Here is a 26,129-nt window from a genome sequence, read left to right as displayed (position 1 = left end):
GTAAAATCATTAATTAGGTACATTTAAACTGATAAAAGGAGTTACAGCTTAGTATCTTATCGATCTCTATTGATAACCATTAGGCCCGGAGCACACGTCTTGCGTTATCTTAACGCGCGACACCGCTGCGACGCCGTGACAACGACGTGGTATAGGTACTTACAATTATTTAATTTCGTACTGGCCGTACTGCACACAAGCACACAGCACTGTTATAAGTTATAACACTATAATTTTTATAAAATAATAGTGTAATTGTGAAATTGCTACAGACGAAGGGCTACGCTTCAACGCTAAATGTAAGTTTATATTTTTAATTTCATTATATGTTTATATTTATTGTCTATTGACGCTTATACATCTTATATGTATTCAAGTTTTGGACGACAGGCAGCGTCGTCCATACGGTAAATATATTAATATATTGGGTAGTTTATTTCTATTTTTTAAAATTAACTGCGTGTACGCTCGTCATTGTCGGCTGCTAATCGTTAATCATACCTATAGAAAACTATCGAGTTATTAATTTAAAAATAGCTTAACCAAATTGTAATTTTCTTTCATACATTCTTTAATAGAACTTTATTTGTATTTTTTAGATTTATTTTTATTTGGGATTAAAACTTATAATACGTATAAATCCAAATCATGGAGAAGAAACGTCAGAATACAAATATATTAACGTTTTTTAAAAAAAACAAAATTAGATGATAATATTGTACACAAAAAGTCTGAAAATGAAATTATGCCCCAAAATGAAGACGATCAATCCAACTCAATTCATTCCACTGCTACTGAAATTTCAAATACAAGAGATATTGGCAACTATGTAGGTTTTAAATTTAATAAAATAAAAGACGGCGAACTTTATGATATTCTACGTGATCCGTGGATTCCACATGAAAATTTTATTTTTCCTCTAATTTCTCAAGGAGATAAAAATCGTTCCTTTAAACTTCACTGGATAAATGAGTATCCCTGGTTGTCTTATAGCCAAAAACTCGGAGGAGCTTTTTGTAGAATATGTGTTTTTTTGGAAGCGATGAGGGAGGTCGTAGTCGTGTAAAACTAGGAAAATTAGTTACAATACCATTATATCTTTACAAAAAAGCAAAAGAAAATTTTAAGGCCCATCAAAATAATGACTACCATAAGAATTGTGTTTTTAAATCTGATAATTTCATAAGTGTTATGAATGGAAAAATACAAAATATAGAAACAACATTAGACACTGCTATGACACGTAAAGTTGAACAAAATAGGCAAAAATTAATCCCTATTATTGAAACCATACTATTTTGTGGCCTACAAAATATATCCTTACGCGGTCATAGAGATGATGGTTCTATAAATTCTGTTGATGACGATATCAAAAATCAAAAAGGAAATTTTAAGGCTTTATTAAAATTTCGTATTAATGCTGGAGATCAAATTCTAAAAGAGCATTTCAAATCTGCAACAAAAAATACTACCTATATTAGTAAGACGACGCAAAATGATTTAATTGATTGCTGCGGAAATGTTATAAGTGATAAAATAATTCAAAAAGTTCATATTTCAAAATGTTATAGTACCTATTTTAGCTGATGAGACGACTGACGTAAGTATTTCTGAACAATTTTCATTTTGTGTTCGGTATTTTGATTCGGACACATGCTCAATACGGGAACATTTTCTTGGATTCACAAAGGTTGAACATGTAACTGGTGAATATTTAGCTGACACCATTATACAAATATTAAAAGAAAAAAATTTAGATCTTGCTCTGCTTCGAGGACAAGGATATGATGGTGCCGCGAATATGAGCGGTGCGTTTAAAGGAGTACAATCTCGAATTGCAAGTTTACAGCCTCTTGCATTTTATACTCACTGTGCCAACCACAGATTAAATTTAGTGCTCAGTAAAGCAAGCACTGTACCTTCAATTCGCAACACAGTCGGAATAATAACAAATATTTATAACTTCTTAAGGGAATCTGCTTTAAGAACTCAACTTTTGAGTGAAAAAATTACAGAACTTTTTCCACATCAAAAAGCAGTAAAAGCTAAAAAGTTGTGTGAAACACGTTGGGTCGAAAGACATGATGGAATTTTACATTTTTTGGAAATATTACCAGCTATAATAGTTACATTAGACGAATTAAGCCTTAGAAACCATACAGGAAGCAATGCACAATCTCTATCTGCAGCTATTTGTAAATTTGAATTTTTGATTTCCTTAAAAATATTAACGAAATTTTTAGCCATAACACTTCCACTTTCAATGCTGTTACAGAGTATTAATATTGACTATACACAATCGATAGAAATGATCAACAATGTTAAAAATGTATTAACTACAATAAGAGAAAATTCAAAAACGGAATTTAAAAACATTTTTGAAGAAACAAGAATAATTGCAGTAAAAATGGACGTTGATATAAGGATTCCAAGAGTAACAAAAAACAATGTCATCGTGCAAACGCTCAGCCCGAATCAACTGATTTATCTGAATTCTACCACGTTAACTATTTTCTACCTTATTTGGATTATCTTATGTCAGAACTAAAATCACGTTTTAATGAAAATAATGATTCAGTTATTACTAATTTAAAATTAATTATTCCTAAATATTATTTTACTTATGAAACTTCAGACGATAAAATATTGAATGCGGCCAAGACATATGAAGCAGATTTACCTCATAGTATTGAAGCACTACGCGGTGAGTTAAATTTATGGAAACAATTTTGGAAAAATAAACCAGAAAAGGCTGATTCTTCAATGGAAGCTTTTAAATATGCATCTATGTTTCCTAACATTAAATGTCTTTTAACAATTCTTAGTGTGATACCTATAACAACAGCAAGTGCTGAAAGGTCATTTAGTTCTTTAAAAAGAATTAAAACTTACCTACGATCGACAATGAGCCAGGAAAGACTTAACGGCTTAGCAATGTTGCATATAAATAAAAATATTCAAGTAAAACCAGGAGAAGTACTAGATGTGTTTGCTAAAAAACATAAACGAAAACTTCAATTCGACCTATGAGGCAATATGAGAACCTATAAAAATATTTTTACTTATTTACTTATTAATGACTACATATATGTATAAAATATTATTATATGGTATGTGATATTATGTACCTAATCAACATTATTATTATTATTACCAATTTTGTTTAAAAATAAGAGTATGTATTATTAATTATATCATCAAAGAATCATTATATAATTTATATGTGCCCCCCCCCCCCCCTATCAAAATATCCAAGATCCGCCCCTGAGAGAAGGTGATAACACTCGATTTGGCCAGGAGAAAAAAAGTGGCTTAGTTTTCGACGGCAAATTTGTAGTTTAAATAATATCCACCGGTAGCACCACAAGCTTCGAAGGCCGGGTGTTTGAATAATATTACATTAGACACTAGGTATATATTTTGGACACACGTGTATTGTGTTTTATTGCAATGAATTGAAAATATTATAAATATTGTATTTATGATGGAAAATACCTGTATGTACCTACGTTTATTTATTGGTATTTCAATAAGATAATTTTAACGTATGGTATTCATTTTGCAAATCATTTATTGCCTTATGACATACTTTATTCAACTGCCTAGAAGTTGACAATGGAAAATTATAGGTAGCAAAATTGCAGATAACAGAATACAGACCATTACAAATGTAATAATTTCTATATATTGTAAGTAACTCAAATCTATTTATATATAATTACTTCTTTATATTTACTTTTGATTCAATATTTACCTAATATTCGTTTTTGGTACCTTCTCTTAAAAATATTTAAATATATCTAAAACACTATTACATTAATAATAATAGGTAATGTGCCTAAGTATAATACATAAAATAATATACATATAGGTAGGTAAATATCACATAATATTGAAGAAGTAGTTACAACTTGGACCGTTTTGATAAATTGTTTTGTTTTCTTAGGGTTTAAAGTCGGAAAAATTCCAGAGGGCACTAATGTCTCCATATAGTTTTAACTTTTAAGCCTTCCATTTATAATTTTATGTATAATGCCTAATGTATAAAATCCTAATTTGTTAAATGGGACGCTTTTTAACCGTCATCAGAGGTAGGGTTGACTGAATCCTCCTGCATCCCCCCTCACTTTAACCCCTGAGTGTTATGTGTTGTGACTTATAAATAATATCCTTATTTGGGTAGTATTTTTTACAAATTATGTTAATATAAATAGTAATTTAGATTTACTAAAATAAACAAATGTGTTATTTAATTAAAATTATAATTATATCCCATTCATATTATAAAAACATAAAACTTAAAATTAAATATGTTATAGCCTATAGGAATTTTTGTAATAAAGATAAATTAATATATAATACATTTTATAAGAGATTAAAATTTGATTTACTTAATATGTACCTAATAGTTATTTATTAATTATAATTTAACTTACATCAAGATAAAAGTTATAAAAATATTGTTTATTACCTAATAATTATAATATTTAAATTTAAAGTATTAGTATCAGTATCTTGAAAATTACTTAAAATGATTTTATGTACAAATAATTTATCTAAGTGTATAAATTATTATTAGGTACCAAATAATAATATATTATTGTGGAGTAATGCTATTTAGTAATTACCTTCCTAAAATTTATAAAAAATCATGTAAATATTTTTTTGTCTTTAATATGGTCACAGTAGCTTTGGAGCTCTAAACAATGAAATATTTTTTCCTTCACTTCCACTAGCGTATCCTGTCTTACAGCCTGGTACATAGAATTTATTTAGCATTTTGAATTATTTAAATAATTAAAAATGCTAAATAAATGCTTAATTTACCTATTAAACTTTTAAAATAATATTTTAAAACTTAATATAATATTTATTGTTTGGTAACTAAACAGTCAATAGTAGACATTTAAATGGACAGTCATAGTTCTTACAATAATTCTAATACATTTTGAACAATATTGGGAAGGGATTTCTATTTTAAATACTATTTGTTATGACTGGAAGTCTACCTCTATATTATGTTTATTTTATTGAATTCTTGAATATATTCATACAAATATACAATACATTAGTTTGGTCTATATTTAATGCACCATAATAGAAAATAATTAATATTACCGGCCTTCGAGTAATGTGGTATTACTAGCGGTATTCATGTTAACTAAATTTGTGCCGTCAAAAATTGTGCCACTTTTTTCGCGGAGTGTTATCACCTTCTCTTCTCTACATCGTGGTTTAATTAATGAATTCAATTATATTTTCAGGTGATTCCAAAGGTCCTATATAAAGTCTAAAATGATATATGTTGACAACATAAGTATTAATAATAGTCCTCTGCATAGTAAGTATAATGTTTACACTGATTTAATTTAAATTTTAAAATAATTTTAAACTTTCTAAAGATCATTATTATCAAATAGATCAAATGCTGAGCATGTCACTGTCAACATTTATAATTTCATCTGACTTCAAAACACCCAACACAAAAACTATTTATATTAAAAAGAAGCTATTTCCATCTCAATCACCAGCTAAACAGAATTCTAAAGGAAGTGAATCTAAATGATTCATTATACATTTATACCAATTGATAATTTATTGATAATATTAAATAATACATAGGTATATTAATTTTGTGTCGTATCTAGAATGTCTAGATACATTGTTGATTGTTTGTAATTTTGATTTTAATTAGTTTGAAATTATCAATTTATGAAGTTTGTTAATTTTATTTCAGACAAAGCACAGAGTTTACAATCTACAGTAAATATTGTTACAGAATTAAGCATAAAAGTGAATACAATTTTATACCTATTTTACTGTACTTTAATTCATTAATTTAATACCTAATAGGCGGTAGCCTAATTGACAGTTAATTAATAACAATGCTAAAAGTTAAAAGTATGGTTTCATATACACAAATGTACATTAAAATAGTTATATATAATAATCAATAATGAATCAATAGTATAACTATGTAACTTGATATTAGTTAATAATAATAAGGAAGAAAACATTTTTTTTATATATATAGGTATTTGATAATCAACTTATTTAGTTAAAATATTATAAATTATGATATTAAATTACAAATATTATACGATTCACAATATGTTATCGATACAAGTTATATAACAAATTGTATTACTTGAGATATTCACGGCTGATAATAACATTTCAAAGGGTATGTTAGTGTAGGTGTAGTGCCATATATTTTTTTTGAGTGTTTTGGAATGAGGATAAATTCTTTGTTGTCTTTATTATGATGGTTTATTTTAAATGATATGAGGCCAAGTATGAATGAATTATCAATCATCAATCTCTTTATTTAACAATTTAACTAGAAACATGGTATAAGAATACCTTTTTCTATCTTTTAATATTTAAAGAATATGATTGTAATTGTAACCAAAGTGAGACAGTCTAAATAAATTGAATTTATATGAATAAAACGGAGAAAGTAAATTTATACGTCTTCAACTTGTTTGTAATCAGTTAACACCCCTGTCTCCCAAAATAATACAGGCATACTCGATACTCTAGATGAGTACAATTAAAGTAAGTGTAAAGGCTTTAAAAAGTAGTAGGGTCATTAAAATGTACACAGTTATCAGTTTCTATTAATCATAGTTCATACCAATATACCATAGACAGAAAGTGAGTTTTTTTAATTTCAAGAATACGTACCACGTAAGTTAAACAATAGTTTTGTATCGAAAATTATACATAGGTCTTTAATTTGAGATGTCTGCGTTTTTATGGAAAATGAAACAGATTGGAATTTGATCAAACCAAGTATTGTTATGATTTAATAAGGTGAGCATTTGTATTTAATTGGTTATTTCGTTGAGTGCCTATATATTCCCATTGTTCACGTAAGTGATTTTTTAAACTGGTGGCACATTCCGCGCCAAAACAAGCATCAGGTGATTGTAGCGCGACGAGGTGGTTACGGCTCTATGGTTTAAGAACTTAAACCGTGGTTTACGGTCTCCGCTTTCTGCGTCCGTACGCCGTTGAACACCGAACAGCCAATGGATGTCGTTACCACATCGTGGCTTAGACTTTGTGCTTGCTCCCCTCTTATTTGTCGTCCGTCGTTATGATTCTTGTCCAAACACACTTTGTCCGTAACGTCTTACGTACCGGACACACTACACAGGTTCTCGCTCCTCCGCCGACGGCTGACCACCATTTTGAGTTGCATACCGTTGTTGTTACTTTTTACCATGTGTGCTTACTGCTCAAGTTTGGTGCTGAAATCGGTGGTCGTTCACTCTGTTTCGTTCTGTAAGTACGGTTGATAGAAATACCGTACGCCGCACGCGATAATGATTCAAAATGCGTTTACGTTGATGCCGATTTTTTGTGTGTCACCATTTTATCGCGAGCTGCCGTAACTCCATGTATTGCCGTGTATCGACCACGTGTTTTTTTTATGCGTTACGCGATCGTCGACGTTAACCTCGTCGCCAACCGCCCATTGTGCATTTGTCGATTCTGCGTATGTCGACGAACGGCACGTTATTACTAACCGTCGTCGTCCGTCGAAGATCGAAGTGCATTCACCATTACACGTGTCCACGTCGCCGACCTGTTCGAGTCGTTAACCGTGTTAATGCCGAATTATGGTAGGTAACCCGTGTAGTGTCGACGAGCATACTACAGTACGTGTCCAATATTCATGCTGCCGACCGTGTTTGTGACTTTGTTTTTTTATTTTTATCACAGTAAAGGCTTCAACTACTAAGGTCATTAGCCTGTTGTGACTCTGTGTCACACGTATCGTGCTGCTCGCCGCTCGGCTCATTCACCTTGCCCTGTTTCTAACCGTGTCAGAATTATTGGGCCAAGACGTTTCCCGTATGCTGTGGTGTTGGGACATCCGATCGCCATCACTCGGGACCCACAGGATGTTTTCACTGGTCGTAGTTCGTACGTGATAAGTATCAAGATTTTCAAGGAAGAAATATGAGTTCAAGAGCGTTCAAGAAGTTACATGTGCAATATACAAGCTACACGTACCGGACCAGTATCGGACTCAGACTTCGATACGAGCCGGTACGTAATTATTCCATATCGATGCGTATCGAATTTTTCTTCTTGAAAATCTTCATTATTATTATTTTTCTCTATAGTTTAGTTAGTTAGGTACCTATAATAATACTATGCCAAATACGTAAATTTTTTTATTATGCTTAGGCATATCTATAAGTTTCGAGTCGCCCTCACTATTATTATATTATACTGCTGCAATATTATCATATGGAATTTAGGTATAATGTATGAGCTCGCATGTCAAAAAATTTTCAGTTTTAAATAATGAAATATATCATTTAATTTTGATTGAATTTACTGAAAGTGATAAACGTAATCTATCAAAATAGTAGTGTTATGGTCTAGGAGTTGAGTTAACTGCCTAGCTCATAAAGTTGCAGGTAGCAAGACTGATGGATGAGGAGTTCTTCAGGTAGAGTTGAATAATAAGACTGATGTAAGTTATTTAGGTTTTTTATTGAAAATTGTTCTAAGTACAATTTGAGAATTTATTATGTTGCCGTGCGTGAAGGTGCTCGCCTGTACTATGGTGCTACACGTCTAATCTACAGGCCGTTTCGGGTCTGGTTTTATAGGGCCTCCTGCTCTTCTACTTCCCCCCTAGTCTATCGATAACTCCGTGGATTTCACAGGATGCTGTTTACATTCCCACGCCTGGTTAATCGGAGAGTCGTGTCCGTTTTATTTCGTTATCATGTTTTGCCGTATATGGTATACGCTATCCGACAATATTTAGATACTGTGCATTATATATATATATATATATATATGTATAGTTCGTAAGCAAATTCTAAATATTATATTCATACATTTATGATTAAAGCGAGGTTGTAAGACTTATTAAAATGCAAAAGACCGTATTGCCCTCTTGTTATATTTCCATAGGCTTTCTAATTGGATATATGACTTTGATTTATTTTAGCCGAATTTCTACGTGCTGATATTTATCTAATCTTTATGTTGCCAAATGTGGCCGAAGGCGAAACGAGCACAATAATACATTATGCGTATTAGGGGGTTCGTTACACCTCCCCTCTTAAAGTCATATTTTACTGTTCTAACATTAAAATGTGGCTTATTTCTAAATTTCAGTACAAGCACCTTCCCTAATTTACAATTTTACATTCATAAGTTATTTGTTACAATTACAATCATGTTTACAATAATTATCATTTTACAATTACATATTTTGGTTACATTATTTCGAAATATTCTCTTATTGTTTTCAAAAATATACGTACAATCCACAATATATTTTTGTTACATTGATTTTCAACATTAAGTACAATTAAACAATTCATTTATCATTTGTTAATTCTTGTTAGATTACAATTAGTATTACAATATATCATTAATTATTATCTATGTTAGTTTATAATAATAACATATAGTTTTTTTTTTTTTTTTTTTTTTTTCCACAATTTCACTTATTTTAGTGTTAGTTTTTATGATATCAATGCTTAAAGTTATTACAATATTTTCTTTTTGTTTATATAATATATATATACTTTCTTATGTATTTCATTTCCAACACCGTGTTAACAATATTAGTTAATAAATTTAATATCATATATATATCCTTTTTCTTTTTACCTTAGTTCTATATTTTACCTTTATTTCCCCCATATTTTCTATTTCTTATGCGTATATATCTAATTTTTTTTTTTCCATTGTATATATATACCTTCCATTTAAATATTTCAAAATTCTTTATATCTAATATTAGATTGTTAATTTAATTAATTTTTTTTTTTCACTTTCTACAATATCGTTTGTATTTATCTTATTTACTGCGGATCTATCACTCAAACATACTATTTAATCAAAGTTGTGTTTGTGGTGTAGACCAGCATTAAAATGATTTTATCTTTATTTATTCTTTCCTTATCTTATTGAGATTTGTTAAATCCATTTGATCGATTGTATGATCCATTCAAAGTTCCATTATATTCACAACTATTAAATGTATCACCAATTGATCAAATGCCTATATTTTTTCTGAAGATTTTATCTCGCACGGAATATAATATTGTACCACTAATCAAATCTTATTTTTTCTATTAAATTACTTGGCACAGTATTACATTCCAATCCGAATTTTATCCGAATCGATTTCTATTTTCTATTTTGTAGATTTTTTTTTTACATGGGACATGACATTATTCCACCGATCATAATTTAAATTCTATTGATCCACCGTCATAATGTCATTCCCCCACCTAATTTCAATTCCTATTTCTTCCTCTGTAATTAAAATAATTTAAATTACTATAACATACTTATTACAAAATTACCCTCATATTGTTATATATAATATTTTTTTTTTTTTTTTTTTTTTTTTCATTAATCTAATTCTACTATTTTGTGAGATTGACCATTTTACAAAAAAAAAATATTTAAAACTTTTAATTTCCAATTATTTCATTAATTAAAATATTTTATCAAATTTGTGTATCCTTGTTTCCTCAAAACCATATTGAATATACATTTTGTGAACCTCACGTCCATTTTCGGGTCGTGAGCGTAAGTCATTCTATGTTTTTTCGAACACATTATACTGTGAGTTTCCTCCAAATTTAACATTCTACCATTTTTTTCAAATGAACCTATTTCATATCTAAATATAATTTCTTTTGTTCTTAGCTTCTCTAATTTAACTGTAAATTCTTTTGTAAGGTGTTCATCATAACAGGTTATATTCAAAATTTCATATTTATCTATACCCATCCTTTGTAAAATGTTTCTATCAGAATGCCCATTCCACACTACTATTACGTTTAACTTATCTCCATTCGAAATATACCTTTCAATGTAATCTGGTTTTAAATTATTCAGACTAGAATTCACACTTTTCTCAAGTTGCGTTAAACATGCCTCCTGTAGTACCTGTTTACATTTTAGAATCCGCTTGATCTCCTTTTTGGCCAACAGTAATTCATGAACTTTCATTTCTCTTACTCGTTCATGAAGTGGCAAAAGTAGCGGTCTCCCTTCTAGCTTTCGAACTTTGCACTTGTTCAGGCTGTTCGAAATGGCTCCGGATATTACCACTATACTCGTTCTATTCATCATGGTGAACTCAAAATCCATGATGACGAATTTGACTTCCCTTCTATTTCAAAATTTATTATTAAATTTCAATATCTATATTATATTTTAACATTTATTTATTTATATATTTTTTTTTTTTTTATATATATACTTATCCTTATAATGATTCTAGTATTATCGATTATTAATTAATTTATATTATATTAATATTTAAACTTACATATTATAATATTTTATTATGTATTAATTATATTTTTATTTTATTTGCGGTAATACGCTTTTTCCTTTGCTTTGTTCTTGTTCTACTTGAATAACACCTTTAGCTGTATTACTTGCGGTTTCCGCATAGGACTTACTTTTTCCCATTCGTACCATTTCATACCGTGGTTGTCTTAACGACGTTAGTTTACATTTATATGTTATATATATTACAAATATTAACATTAATGAAAATACTAATAATCCTATGGTTACATACAACAAATAGTTGCGTCTATCGTTTATTACGTCCTGTCCCGATTGTTTTTCTATTTCACTATCTATCATGTTTTGTACCTCGTCAAGCGAATGTGCCATTTCGTGAATCTGTTCTAATTTGTGATTATCTTCCCTAATTACTAATCTAGGTAGGTTTATATTTTTTATTTTATTAGGAATCGTGAATACTAAATTTCCTGATCCTATTTGTGGAATAAAATTTACATAATATTTAGATTTTATATACTGCGTTGGATTCAAAATTATATTGTTTCCGTATGCCCTACAATCTGTCGTTAGGGTAATCAACCCTTGATTTTTTATCTTTTGTATATACGGTTCCGTATTCCCTTGACATGCAATAGTCAATGTTTCGCCTCTACTCGTGTATATCCACGTATTTGCGTACCTCAACTTATAAAAAATATCTTTCGTCAAAATTAATACTCCTGTTTCACATGTTTCTGGTAATATATCTGGGTTTTTAAATAATGATATTTCGCATGGGTTTCTAATATTTGAATGAACAACAGGTGAAAACTCCGGACATATCGTAAAAATTTCTGTCTCAGTGCAATGCAATAGTTGTGTTTCAGTGAAAGTTGTATATTGTTCACGATTTTTCGTAATTCCTACATATTGGAATTCTGGTTTAAGAATAATACTATGATTTTTATCCAATACTCCGTTTATCATTGTTTTTACAGGTTGTGGTATTGGTAATATTCTATATAATGTTAGTTCTAACTCCGTTACCAGTGGTATTTTAATTACAAAAACTATTTGATTCTCACTATAGAATACTGCCATTTTAGTGATTTTACTCAATTCGTATATTTCGTTTGGGTTAGTGCCCATAGGTAAATTCAAATTAATTGGTAATTTTAATTTAATTTGCGTTAAATGATTTGCTAACTCGCGTGGTGTCATTAAGCTAGGATGCAATACTCCCGTCCTTGCTGCTGAAATTACCGAATTTATCGTTGTTGTCTCATACGAATATTGCGCAATTAATGCTGTGAATATACTGTGTATTCTATTAGACAAAACTAACGTTTCAAGTGTATTTGTTTTATTCACTAGTTCTCCGATTTTTGTCGAAAGAGTTCCCTGTTTATCTACCAATTCCTCATATAATTTATTCATTTCCCCTGACGTTGAACTTATACCTTTCACTGCGGACTTAACTACCGTGGTCTGATCTTTAAGTACATGTAACATACGTTCGTTAGTTTTTTCTATTTTATTTATTTCCTCTATTGACTCCCTTGCACAATCATCATCGCATACTCCGAATAATGTTTTCATTGCTGACCCTACGAAATTAATCAACCCCCGTCTTTTCCTATTTATATTCGTGGTTGTTTCTCCTACATGTTCTGTATACCTACCTATTGATTCGTACATTTTTTCCCGTTGGACCGAAATTTCTTGGAACATAATCTTAAAAATATTATCAAGTCTTGAGCATATTTCGTATGCCGACATATTAGCCTTACAAATATTAGACATTATATTTATTTCTGCGTACAGTTTATCGTGCCTACTATCGTAATTTTGTAATGGCAAATAAGTGATTAATTGCCATGTAGCACCTGTTAAACGCACCATCCCATAGTTCTCGTAATACATCATTGTTTGATTTCTAAATTCGTCCACTGTATACGGAAGCTGTCCTTGACTCATTGTTATTAAAATAAACCTAAAATTACATAATACACATTAGTTTCTAACTTATGTAAATTTGCCCTTTAACATATAAATCCCATGTCTTCCCCTCTTGGCTCTGGTTTCTCCAAATATGATATTCTGCTGTCACATTGCATAAAGAATTTCATCCATTTACCTCCATTTGGCCATGTGTACGACCTTTCTTTTTTCTCATTGAAGCAATTAAGTGCCGTACTTGCCATACGTTTGAAAATTACTAGTTGTTCTATTGACTCGCTCCCTGTTAGATCCGGAGGTTGCTCGTTCTCGTAGAATATCGTTGCAACACCCACCGGTCTCTCGCTGTCAATTCACAATAAATATCATTCCTACATATAATTACAACACACCTTTTACTCTTTTTTTTTTTTTTTTTATTGTCATTTATAATCATACATTTTTTTCTTAATTTTTTTATTAAAACCTTAATTAATATATTTTTTTTTTTTTTTAAATGTCTCAATTTATCCATCACTATCCGTAAAACTATCTAATTCTGACATATTACTATTTACATAAACATTTCGTCTACTTTCTAATTCTAATTCTGCAGCTGTCTGACACCCTTCCCATAATTCTAAATCTATGTTTTCATTATTCTCGTAAAATTCATCTTGAACTCGTTGTGCTAGGTTTATTAACATCCTTAATTGATCGTCTGTCTCTTCTCTTGTTATGATTGGTGGTACTAGTTGTTGGAATATTATAGTGGCCACGCCCACCGGTTTAGCGTCACTTTGAACCCGCAGCGGTCGATCTATCGCCCGGTGGTATTGGAAAGGCAAATCCGAGACAAACTGGTTGTTTGGTATGCAGAACTGTCCTATTACCCATCTACAAAAATTCGCCATTTTCGACTGCCTTTGGTTTGTAATCTCGAGACCATCCAGTCTACCGTACTGTCCATTTATCAAAGCATCGAATGAATGTCGTTCCCTGTAGATGAACGGTTCTACCCCCATATATCTAAACAACTCTCTCTCTTTTATGTATTGTCCTTCTTTTTTCAATACCACCACCAACAATCGACCCCCCGCTCGTTCAACTAACGCTAGTTCGTACACCGGTTCTGACCATTCCCTACCACTTAGTACTATGCCTTGTATTGTTCCGTCTGTGTCATTTGTTAGTATTGTTCGTATTTGTTCGTTCCTATAATTTTATTAATTTTATTAATTTCATATTCCGTAACTATTGATATCTTATTTAATTTCATTAACTATTCTTATTAATTAACTTAACTACTTCCATTTAATTATACGTTATTTTATTTTCAAAACTCTGTTGTTTCTATATTCGTGTTATCATTTATTTGGCGTTCTGTTAATATATAATTATTTTTATTTATATATTTATATCCTACTGTCATTAATGTTATTGTTATAATCAAAATTATCGTTATTATTATTATCATTGTATAATTTATTTCATTTCTTTTTCCCTGTTCTGTTTTAATAATATTGATTACTGTACTAGATTCTATTTTATTTTCGACTTTCCCGATTACTGTTACATTTTGTTTGTGTCCCTTCATCATTTTAGTGTACACATTTCTGAAAAAATTTTTTCGATAATATTCATCAATTGATGTTGTTGAATTTCCCCTATCGTTAACCATTTGTTTTAAAATTTTATAAACATCGATTTTTGGTGTCGTTGTTTTTTTTTAACGTTTCGTTTGTAGATACTATTAATTTTTTATTCGCTTCCTCATTTGATTTGTTAATTTCGTGTATATATGTTGTTTCGTATTTCTTATCTTTCCCGCCTATTAAATTAATCGCACAAAATTTTTGTAAATAATATGTTCTAGGTGCATTCAACACCTTATCCAATCTAACATAATTATCAGATAATTCGCATTTTATCTGAATAGTTTCGACATAATTGTTTTCGTAGTCCAAATTTGGAATATAAAATTCATCATCTACTTCTCCCGTGATATTAATTAAATCCAATTGTCCTCTGAATTTTAATTCTATTACCTTTCCTATTAGATTTTCACTATCCGCCTCTCGTCCATTGAACGTTATTGCGATCAAAACCCTATAATAGTATTTTTTTTTTATTTTATTATCAATTTATATTAATTATTTCCATTGTTAGCTGCGCCATGCTTTATTAGTATATTATTAATCTAATAGTAACTTTATCACCCTGTATACTCTATTCTACAGTTTTTTTTTTTATTTTATCTATACTAGAATTAAATCGTTATTGCTATATATATTATTACGTATTTTTATTTATTTATTATTATTTTCTTTTTCTTTCTAAAGACTCGTGAGAGCTATTTCCTCCCTATTCTGAACGTCGCGTCGTGCTGTAGTAGTCAATGTTTGTACTAAATATCTGTACCTCTCTTTTCTTACTAATTTATAATATTTCAATATGTTCATTATTATTAACATCTTTATTATTACTATCATTCCTAATAACACACATACCATATATACATAATCTATTTCATTTTTTTCTTGATTACATGAAATTGTTTCATTATTTTTATTCGTATTATTGATTTCCTTATTAAAATTTAATGACTCCTTGTTTATTTCCGACTTCCGTTCACTTTCTGTCGTATAAAAATCAAAACTTGAATGTTCGTTTGTTTGTACTGGTTGCGTAGCACTATCTGCTACGTTATCTGAATATGTTTTTTCAACTTCCTCTAACCCCGTAATGTTTTCCATTGATGTGCTCATTGTTATTTTTTCGTGATTTTCGGTCATTTCTGTAGTACTAACGATGTGACTGTCTTCATCTATAGTCGCGTTTCTTGTAACTATTTTTCTTAATGTTTGGTCAGTCCTCTTCGTTGTTATCTCGTTGTTATTATTAATTATTGATTTATTATTATCTTCATTCTCTATTTCCATTTTTCGATTTATTACTATATAGTAATCTATTTTTCCTACTTTAATTTTTTCGTCTGTGCCATTCCCAGTTTTCACATGTATGGTACATGATTTCTCCAAAAGATACGTATATTCTCCCTTATAACCAACATTGTCAGCTTCTTGATATGGTGTATTACATATATACTGTAATGATTCTATATTACATCCTACATTCTGGAATTGTGGTACAACTATCCTATCATTTTGGTGATTTGATACTTCCACCATTCCTTTCTTAACTCCGATTCTGTTATTAAAATCAATTTTTATTTCTGATATTCCTTCGTACTCTGGTATATTGTCATTGAAACTATTTGATACTCCTTGAATTGTGGTACATAACCAACACAACCTATAATATATATATATTTATACTATTTATCATTTTACTACGCTACGACGTTCACATCCCACGTCGACTTTTATTATCCGTATTTTGCTATATTACTCGATTATTTAATTATTTATACATTATATCTATATACTTTTTAATCCTTTTATTTTCTATCATTTTATTATTTATTTATTTATTATATTATATAATTAATTATTCGTAGTATATTCAATCATTTTGTTCGTTATTTTTATCATCGCTCTCGTAATACTTTTTTACGTCATTTTTATGTATTGTTACTTTTTTTCGATTTCGCGATATAACTACGTTCTCTGAATCTAATACTTCCAAGATTTCGTATGGTCCCTTCCAATATGGACTTAACTTATTCCTTTGAGTATGATCTTTGAGTAGTACTAAATTTCCTATCTCTAACGTTTCCGTTTTTACTTTTTTATCGTAATATTTTTTACTTTTTTCTTTATTTTTAACTAATCTCTCCCTGGCTATGTGATGTGCTTCTTGTAATTTTTGCTTTAAATCATATACGTAATCGTCATAATTATACCTAGGTTCTGGATTTGATTTCAACCTAACTGGAATATTAATTTCCCTACCATACAACAACGCATACGGTTGGTATTTCGTGGATGTATGCTCCGTTGAATTATATACGAACATTGCGTACGGTAGCAACTCATCCCAATTGTTTAAACTTTTGCTCACATAGTGTCTTAAATACTCTGCTAGTGATCTGTGACTACGTTCAAGTGCACCGTTAGAAAGTGGGTGGTAACTTGAAGTCTTAATCTTATTAATTTTTAACAACCTACATACCTCCGTAAAAGTTTTACTAAGAAATTCGGTACCTTGGTCCGTTAAAACTGTTTCTGGAATACCATGTATACAAACAAAATTTGTCACAAATGCTTTAGCTACTACGTTCGCTGTATGACACTGTAAAGGTGTACCTAAACTAAACTTTGTCAAATCACATTGCATTGTCAATATATAATTATTGCCTAACCCTGTTGTAATTAACGGTCCTACAATGTCCAAAAATATTTTTTCAAATGGTTTTGTACTCGTTGTGGTAATAACCATTGGATATTGAATATGCTTGTTAGTGTTTTTATTTGTTTGACAAGCTGTACAGTTTTTTATATACCCCTTCACCTCGTTTTTCAAATTTGGCCAGTTAAATTGTTTTTTTATCTTCTTTACTGTTCTATTAACGCCACCATGCCCCCCTAGTTTCGAATCGTGGAATTGTTTAAAAATAATTAATTTTTCTTCCTCACTGAATTCGAACTTGGTGCAAATTATTATTTCTATATTTGTATTACGAAAAATGTATCTTATCATTGACCTAATTTTAGCCCAATCTAGTCCGTCTTGTCGTCCTAATTGATTCATTGCTAATTTATTTAACGAATGTTTTTCACAAAAATGTTTAAGATTCAATAATGCTATGTGTATGTTTTCATACGTCGTTAATTGTTTCTGTTTTGTCTTTGTTATTAAAAATATTATATATCTATCCCCATTTTTAAATTTTACTACGTCACCCAAATCTTTATTAGATTTCAACTTTTTGTCACGCCCGAATCGTGTTTTTAATTCATAATTAATACCTGATCTGAAATTATAATATTTTTCTATTTCCGATACTATATTATATTCTGACGGAGAGTCTATTAACTCGCCGTGTACTTCCTTAACATTCTTATTACTAATTATTGTCGTTTCTAATTTTTCTAGAAAATTCGTATAACTTTCGTCTTTGATTTCGCTAATATTATACATTCGCGATAATGCATCAACATTAGTGTTTAATTTTCCCATTTTATAAATTATTTCATAATTATATTGTTCAAGCTCGATACGCCATCTTGCCAATCTAGATAACGGATCTTTCAAATTAAATAACCAAGATAACGGTCTATGGTCTGTTAGTATTGTAAATTTTCTACCATACAAGTACGGTCGGAATGTTTTTACGCCGAATATAATCGCTAAACATTCCAATTCTGTCGCTGAATAATTACATTCTGCTTTATTTAATGTTCTCGAACTATAAGCTATTGGTAAGTCTGATCCTACTGTACCTTGAGATAAAATTGCTCCTAATGCTTTACCACTAGCATCTGTCGTAAGTATAAATTGTTTTGTAAAATCAGGATATTGCAAAATTGGTTCCGAACATAGTATTTCTTTTAATTTGTCAAAAGCTTTCTGACAACCTTCATCCCAATTAAATTTTACGTCTTTCCTCAATAGTTTTACCATCGGATTAGCTATAGCACTATAATTTTCTATGAATTTACGATAATATCCACTAAGACCTAAAAAACTTTTTATTTGCTTAACATTCTTAGGCACTGGAAAATGCATAACAGCTTCAACTTTCTTTTTATCTGGTTTTATACCCTCATCTGTAATTACATGACCTAGAAATAAACATTCCCGCTGTAAAAAACTACATTTATCTGGTTCTATTTTTAGATTATGAATACGTAATCGTTCAAATACGTTAATTAATTTATCATTATGATCTTGCAAGTTTTTCGCATATACTATTATGTCATCCAAATAAACTAGACATTTAATTCCTATTAACCCTGACAACACATTCGTCATCATTTTTTGAAATGTTGCCGGAGCTGAGCTTAAACCCATAACTAACCGTTTAAATTGATAATGACCTTGTCCCGTGGAAAAAGCTGTAAGCTCCTTCGAATCTTTTGATAATGGGACTTGAAAATAACCTGACTTTAAATCTAATAGACTAAACAGTTGGCATTGCCCCAACTGGTCTAATATTTCCGTAATATTTGGTAATGGGTGAAATTCATTTAAAGTTACGTCATTAAGTGCTCTAAAATCTATAACTATTCTGAACTTTTGTTTTCCCGAGGCATCCTCCTTCTTCTTAACTAATATTAAAGGTGCATTAAAAGGACTCATTGATCTCTCTATAATTTCGTCTTTCATCATTTGACCTATTTGTCGTTCTATTTCGTCATGTTGTGAAAACGGTAAACGGTACGGTTTTTTATAAATTGGTTTTAAATCCTTAGGTACCTTTATGACGTGCTCTGCCGCCGTTGTACACGTAAGATTATCCCCTTCTATATGAAAAATATCTGCGTAATTTTCACAAATTCTTATTATCGACTTTCGTTCGTCAATATTCAAATGTTCCGTCCTAATCAACGTTTTTATTTTGCTCGCGCGGTCAATGTCAATTTTGTTGTCATATACCGCGTTATCGATGTGTGCTACTATGTCATCCTCGTATGATATTTTACGAACTTGACCTACACTGATACTTTGTGTTACTTCTGATATATTTAACACACTTATCGTTATTTTTCCGTTTCTAACCGTATTATAAATATTCGCGCAATATACATCTGGTGACAATTCTTGTTTATTAATCAATATATTTTTACTATTCATTGCCTTATTTGTGATATCTATCTCAACTACTGTTTCCGAACGCGGTTCTAAAATAAAACATACATTATTTTCGTTTTCTACTTTATTTTCATTAATTGTTATCGTATTGTTAGCAATATCTATAACCGCATGATTATCCATTAAAAACTTGTGTCCTAATATTCCTTCACCTTCTATTGGAAATGTTTTGTTAACTACATAAAATTCTGTTTCGAATGCTTTTTTATTTATAATTAAATATATTTTCGCTTTACCTATTGTTGAGACTATTTTTTCATTAATACCCTTTAAATAAATCTTGTCTTTTTCGTTAATTTCTGTATCCCCTTTTAGTGCATTAATTTTAATGATATTTAATTCAGCCCCCGTGTCTACTAATAATTTAATTTGTTCTTTATTAAAACTAGGTGATTTTAAAGTGATATGATTTTCTATTAATTTAGTTGTGATGTGAAAACATCGTTTTGTGGCGATTCCATTATCTCTTGGACAAGCCTGACGCCCACTGGAACTTGCCCTTTGGAATTTTTTGAATTATTTTTCTCGTTTTTCTGTTTTGTAAAACAATTCGAAATTTCATGTCCTATTTTATTACAATAACTACAATGCAAATTCTGAACACCCGTATTGTTTCTACTACTATTACCACCTCCAGAATTACGCGCACCATTATCACGACTGGTGTTATGTGTATTTGCTCGGTCGTTTCCGCCTGGTCGACCGTTCGTTTGCCAGCACTCTCTTGCGATATGGTTTGTTTTCCCACACGTGTAACATCCAGTGTTACTTCTATTCTGATTACCAAAATTATTTCGCTGATTATTATTTTCGTTATAATTTTGTCTATAATTGTTACTATATCCGCCGCGATTATTGGAATTACTGTATCCTGTACGATTACTGTATCCGTTACGATTATTACTATCAAAATTACTGTATCCGTTACGATTATTATTATTAAAATTACTGTATCCTCCGCGATTAACATTTTTATTGAATTTATTATATCCGTCATTATAACCATTTCGATTATTAAAATTATTATTTCTACCGTTTTGATTCATATGACCATTATTACCGCGGTAAAATGTATTAATTTTACCATTATTATTCTGTTGTTTTGTATTCCCATTTACACCCTGATTTTCGTTTTTACTAAAACTTTGACTTTCCGCATTATTCTGTAAATTTTCTATACTCATCCTAGAATTATATTCGATTTCTTCGTCAAGAGCCATTTGTATACACTCCTCTAAAGACTTAGGACTTCTTGCTTTCAGTACTATATATAAGTGATTTGGTAAACCCGTCATAAATATAATCATAGCCTGTTTTTTCGTTTGGCTTTTCACTACAGTTTCCTCAGCTTTGTTCAACCCTACGGTACTAGCTGCACATAATTTGTAATATAATTCTTCGATTCTATTCGCGAATTTCGCTACACTCTCACCTTCTGCCATACGTGTCGTATTTAAACCTATTGATAAAGCCCTTTCCGAAATTTTATGCTCAAATGCCCCTTGTAAAATTGATTTTATTGCTTCCCAAGAATCTAACGTACGATACTTGGTTACCTCTAAAGCATTTCCCGCTAACTTAGAAGTTATAATTTTTAACAATAGTTGTTTATCTATCTCTGCAATATCGTTGAGTGCTATCTCACATGTATTTATAAATTCTGCTACGTCCTTTTTACCCGTGCAAATCGGAATCATAGAAACTGCTTTATCTAAATCCATCTTATGTTTTACGTTCGCTACTTTTTTCCTAGTTATTTGCTGTAATTGAACGTGTTTTACACCGGGATCAGATCTAGAACCTGATCTACCCGACAATTTTTGTTTTACACTTTTCTGAGGGGTAAGTACTTTACCTAACTCTTCTGTTTGACTTAAAGTCCTAAAATAATTTTTTCTAGTAACGTTGTCTATTCCTTCTATTATTTCTGTAGTGTCTATTAAAAATTCCTCTTTTATTATCCTATTTTTCCTTACTACTTCTTTTCCTAATTTTTTATTTTTAACTTGTTCTATCGATTCATCCGAAGAACTACTCTCAATATCTGAATTTCCTGATTCTTTATTCATATATATTCAATATTCACTAATATCATTTAAGAATATTTAATTTATTTAACTCGACATTTATTCTCATTATTTATTCTATATTTCATACCCGTACGCTTGTATTTACGTACACCGCGTCGTATTGTGTAGTGTATACACACACTCACACACACAAAACACTCGTATTTTTACGTAACTCTGTCGTTGCGTAATTTCTATCGCTCTCCCTACGATATATAACAAGCTTTGGATATTAAAATACCATTAACATTGGTTAGCTACTCCAATTTAATAAATATTTTATATCCACTACCTAATTTCTTATTAATTCTTACAATTAAAATCTAATTACTCTATTATTTTTTTACCAATTTAACTATCGAATATTACTATTATATTCTATTACTACACTTATTCTATGCTAGCCTTCCTATTACTTCCACTTGTAATATTTTTCCCAATTGATTTCTTTCAATCTAATTCTCTTTGTCTATAATTTTTCAACATTAATACTTCAATTCAATACACTTGTCTTTTAGACACAAAATTAACTTTATTTCAGTTATTCAAAAAAAATTTCTTTATACTTCAAAAACAAAAACTCTTTATATACTCTTTATATTTCAATATTTCAACTTCAGTATTCTTCTATATTATTCACAAAACATCATTTAATTATTCCATAGGTACCTATATTTCTCAAAAATCTTCATTTATTCAACAATTGACTATCAATTAATTCACTTCAAAATTTTATTTCAATAATCCCTTTTTTTTTTTTCCTCTAATTATTCATCAACTTTTATCATTTATTCAATTGCTACGCGTGCATTCATATATATATTTTTCCCAATATTTTTTTCTATCAAATTCTATATTTCCTCTATTACTTTTTCAATTAACTATAGTATTCCCTTACTATTTCATTTGTTGATTCCTATTTAATTCAACCATTTATTTCAACACAGATCAGTCTACCGCTGTCTATTTTACCACAATTATATATATATATTTCTTTTTCAACACTTATATTTTTTCCCTTTAATAATACAACAACTTATTTCAACATAGATCAGTCTACCGCTGTCTATTTTACTACAATTATATATATTTCTTTTTCAACAACTTATATTTTTTTTTTTCCTTCAATATATAATAAGATTTCTTATTATACGCACCTTCACCAATATCTAAACTAAAAAATTTTTACCGCTGGCTTCTTAAAAAAAAAAAACCAACGTGAGACGTGTACCCAAGCTACAATTCTAATTATTTTTATAACTATTATTAACTCACATTACTCCTGCACCTACTGCTCTGTTCATATTTTTTCCTTATTTTGTCTGCTTGCCTGTCTTGAATTGTTCGTCGCTTCCCGGAGTCGTCAAGGGTGATCGGTCCTCGACTGTGACTTGAAAAGTTGCCTCCGTGTCGTTGATTTGAATCGAGCTCTGCGTCGCTGCTGCACTTCCTCCGCTGATTTCTGCTGCTTTGACTGCTCGACTCGCCTCAATTCCTTGGAAGTTCCGTACTCGACTGCGCCAGTGTTATGGTCTAGGAGTTGAGTTAACTGCCTAGCTCATAAAGTTGCAGGTAGCAAGACTGATGGATGAGGAGTTCTTCAGGTAGAGTTGAATAATAAGACTGATGTAAGTTATTTAGGTTTTTTATTGAAAATTGTTCTAAGTACAATTTGAGAATTTATTATGTTGCCGTGCGTGAAGGTGCTCGCCTGTACTATGGTGCTACACGTCTAATCTACAGGCCGTTTCGGGTCTGGTTTTATAGGGCCTCCTGCTCTTCTACTTCCCCCCTAGTCTATCGATAACTCCGTGGATTTCACAGGATGCTGTTTACATTCCCACGCCTGGTTAATCGGAGAGTCGTGTCCGTTTTATTTCGTTATCATGTTTTGCCGTATATGGTATACGCTATCCGACAATATTTAGATACTGTGCATTATATATATATATATATATATATGTATAGTTCGTAAGCAAATTCTAAATATTATATTCATACATTTATGATTAAAGCGAGGTTGTAAGACTTATTAAAATGCAAAAGACCGTATTGCCCTCTTGTTATATTTCCATAGGCTTTCTAATTGGATATATGACTTTGATTTATTTTAGCCGAATTTCTACGTGCTGATATTTATCTAATCTTTATGTTGCCAAATGTGGCCGAAGGCGAAACGAGCACAATAATACATTATGCGTATTAGGGGGTTCGTTACAGTAGAGTTATGTAATTAACTAGGTACCTAATTAAGTATCTAAAATATACCCACATATTATTTTTTTTTACTCAAATATTTCTTAGGCAGGTACATAACAAAATAAAAAAAGTTTTAATTTACAATGTAGTAGAATTAATTTACTCCTTTAAGCATATTATCGACTCCTATATAGTCCTATTTCTTTTATTGTATTATTTATGTGAAATTTTATCATTTAGTACATAGTATACAATGATATATAACACTAAGGTTAATGTAAAAGTGCCTTATTCTACCGTATATTTTTTAACGCGCTCTCACCAGTTAATATTAATACTTCAATATAGCAACTGAATCATTGAAATGTTTCACTCTCGGTAATTTTGCGGTCGTCACTTCTCAGCTCCTCGCACCCCAGCAATCGTGGATGTGGGCTGCTGCATGAATTGTACTGGGCATCTGGGCTCAATCACATGTTATCAATTTTTTTATTACCAACTTTTGTCTTTTATGAATTAAAATTACAAATTACATTTTAGAGTTACTATTCTTACTTATTTCTAGGTACCTATACCTACTTTTATTTGTGTTTATCATCTAGTTCATTAGTGTTTTGTTCATCCCCTGCTCTAATCACAGCTGAACTGTGATGTTTGGGAACTGAGAATGACGGACTAAGCAAATTAAGATAAGGTTAGACAGAATGATTATTTTTGTATCTAATATCTATGTTAAGAAACTGGCCCATTCTTTCTCCCTGTATGATTTTATCTCGAGCGCTTTTAGTATGGCAATTGACTCTGCTGTGAAAACTGAGCAAGAGCTGAGAAGTTTGTACATGAATCCCGCGTTATTCCAAATTACTGCAGCGCCAACACCGTCTTGAGTTTTGGAAGCATCGGTGTACATTTTTTTTGATTTGTGATGTTTTGAATTATGTGGAAATATTCTTTTTTGTATACAGAAGAGAAGGTGTGTCGTTTTTTTAATATAGAAAGTTTAGTGTTGGTTTTTCTGTGATTTTTCCATTGGGGGGTTCAGCGTAAGAGCAATAGTGTGTACTTAAGAAATATAGAATAGTGTTGGTAACATTTGAAACATAAGTTTGAAGTCAAGAGTAGGAAGGGTACTTGCTAATTTTAATTTGTGATTTAATGTTATTTTGTGTCTTGTTATATCAAGTGGAGGTATACAGGAAACATTATAAATACTGGGTATTGGACTTGAACGATAAGCCGATAGACATACGAAGACCCGAGTTGTGGATTGTATCTAGTTTCTTTGATATTGATTTATATGCTATTGTCCAAATGAAAGATCCGTAGAGTTTAGAAAGTATAAGTGACTTGCATTTTGTTAATAGAACATGAGTTTTGGAACCCCATGATGTGTGGGATAATACTTTTATAATATTGCGACGTGGAGAAATTGAGTTTTTCATGGAGTTGATGTGGTGGGTCCAAGAGCATATTTTGTCGAAAGTAATGTCGAGTATTTGAATAGTATTTTTATTTATAAATTGGTAATCACTTATTTTTATGTTTACAGAGTTTTGATTGTGCTTACGTGTAAACCTTGATGTAAACACTGTAAGCAACAATTTGAAAACAGCGTAAACTGAATTTGTTGGTAGTTAAAGCCCTTTAAAACGTGTAATATTTAAGCAGTTGTGTTTAGGTGTTAAGGCACACACACATGCACATGTCATTTAGTCAATAGATCAAAATATTCTAAATCAATTTATGGACATGAATTAACTGTATGCCTGACAACAATTTAAGTACCTATAGGTTTGATTAAATAAATGTAAATATTTTTGAATCCATTAAGAAGCCCCAATGCCAGTTTTT

General features: G+C 30.4%; 3 protein-coding genes and 1 long non-coding RNA gene across 4 annotated transcripts; 2 read left to right on the top strand and 2 right to left on the bottom strand.

Annotated features, from left to right (window-relative positions):
- The first annotated feature begins 1,191 nt into the window (after positions 1-1,191).
- On the top strand, positions 1,192-3,030 carry LOC132940678 (52 kDa repressor of the inhibitor of the protein kinase-like). Its single transcript, XM_061008386.1, has 3 exons — positions 1,192-1,480; positions 1,572-2,537; positions 2,636-3,030. Exons 1-3 carry the CDS (start codon positions 1,192-1,194, stop codon positions 3,028-3,030), a joined length of 1,650 nt encoding a protein of 549 aa, XP_060864369.1.
- Positions 3,031-3,585: 555 nt separating this feature from the next.
- On the top strand, positions 3,586-5,536 carry LOC132940828 (uncharacterized). Its single transcript, XR_009664104.1, has 3 exons — positions 3,586-3,689; positions 5,265-5,341; positions 5,421-5,536. It is a non-coding gene; the product is annotated as an uncharacterized LOC132940828 (long non-coding RNA).
- A 4,892-nt stretch (positions 5,537-10,428) lies between these two features.
- LOC132942105 (uncharacterized) lies at positions 10,429-11,163 on the bottom strand. Its single transcript, XM_061010414.1, has one exon. The coding sequence runs from the start codon at positions 11,146-11,148 to the stop codon at positions 10,483-10,485; it is 666 nt and encodes a 221-aa protein (XP_060866397.1). The 5' UTR covers positions 11,149-11,163; the 3' UTR covers positions 10,429-10,482.
- A 9,408-nt stretch (positions 11,164-20,571) lies between these two features.
- Positions 20,572-23,177, bottom strand: LOC132942053 (uncharacterized). Its single transcript, XM_061010344.1, is given in 2 exon segments — positions 20,572-21,044; positions 21,046-23,177. Coding segments are annotated over 2 exon segments (1,503 nt in total). The 5' UTR covers positions 22,080-23,177; the 3' UTR covers positions 20,572-20,575.
- Between the last annotated feature and the right edge of the window lie 2,952 nt (positions 23,178-26,129).

The sequence above is a fragment of the Metopolophium dirhodum genome, chromosome 3 (genome assembly GCF_019925205.1).
Source record: "Metopolophium dirhodum isolate CAU chromosome 3, ASM1992520v1, whole genome shotgun sequence".
NCBI classification, from domain to species: domain Eukaryota; kingdom Metazoa; phylum Arthropoda; class Insecta; order Hemiptera; family Aphididae; genus Metopolophium; species Metopolophium dirhodum.
The sequence above is the reverse complement of the archived record's forward strand: the minus strand, read 5'-3'. Positions and strand labels throughout refer to the sequence as shown.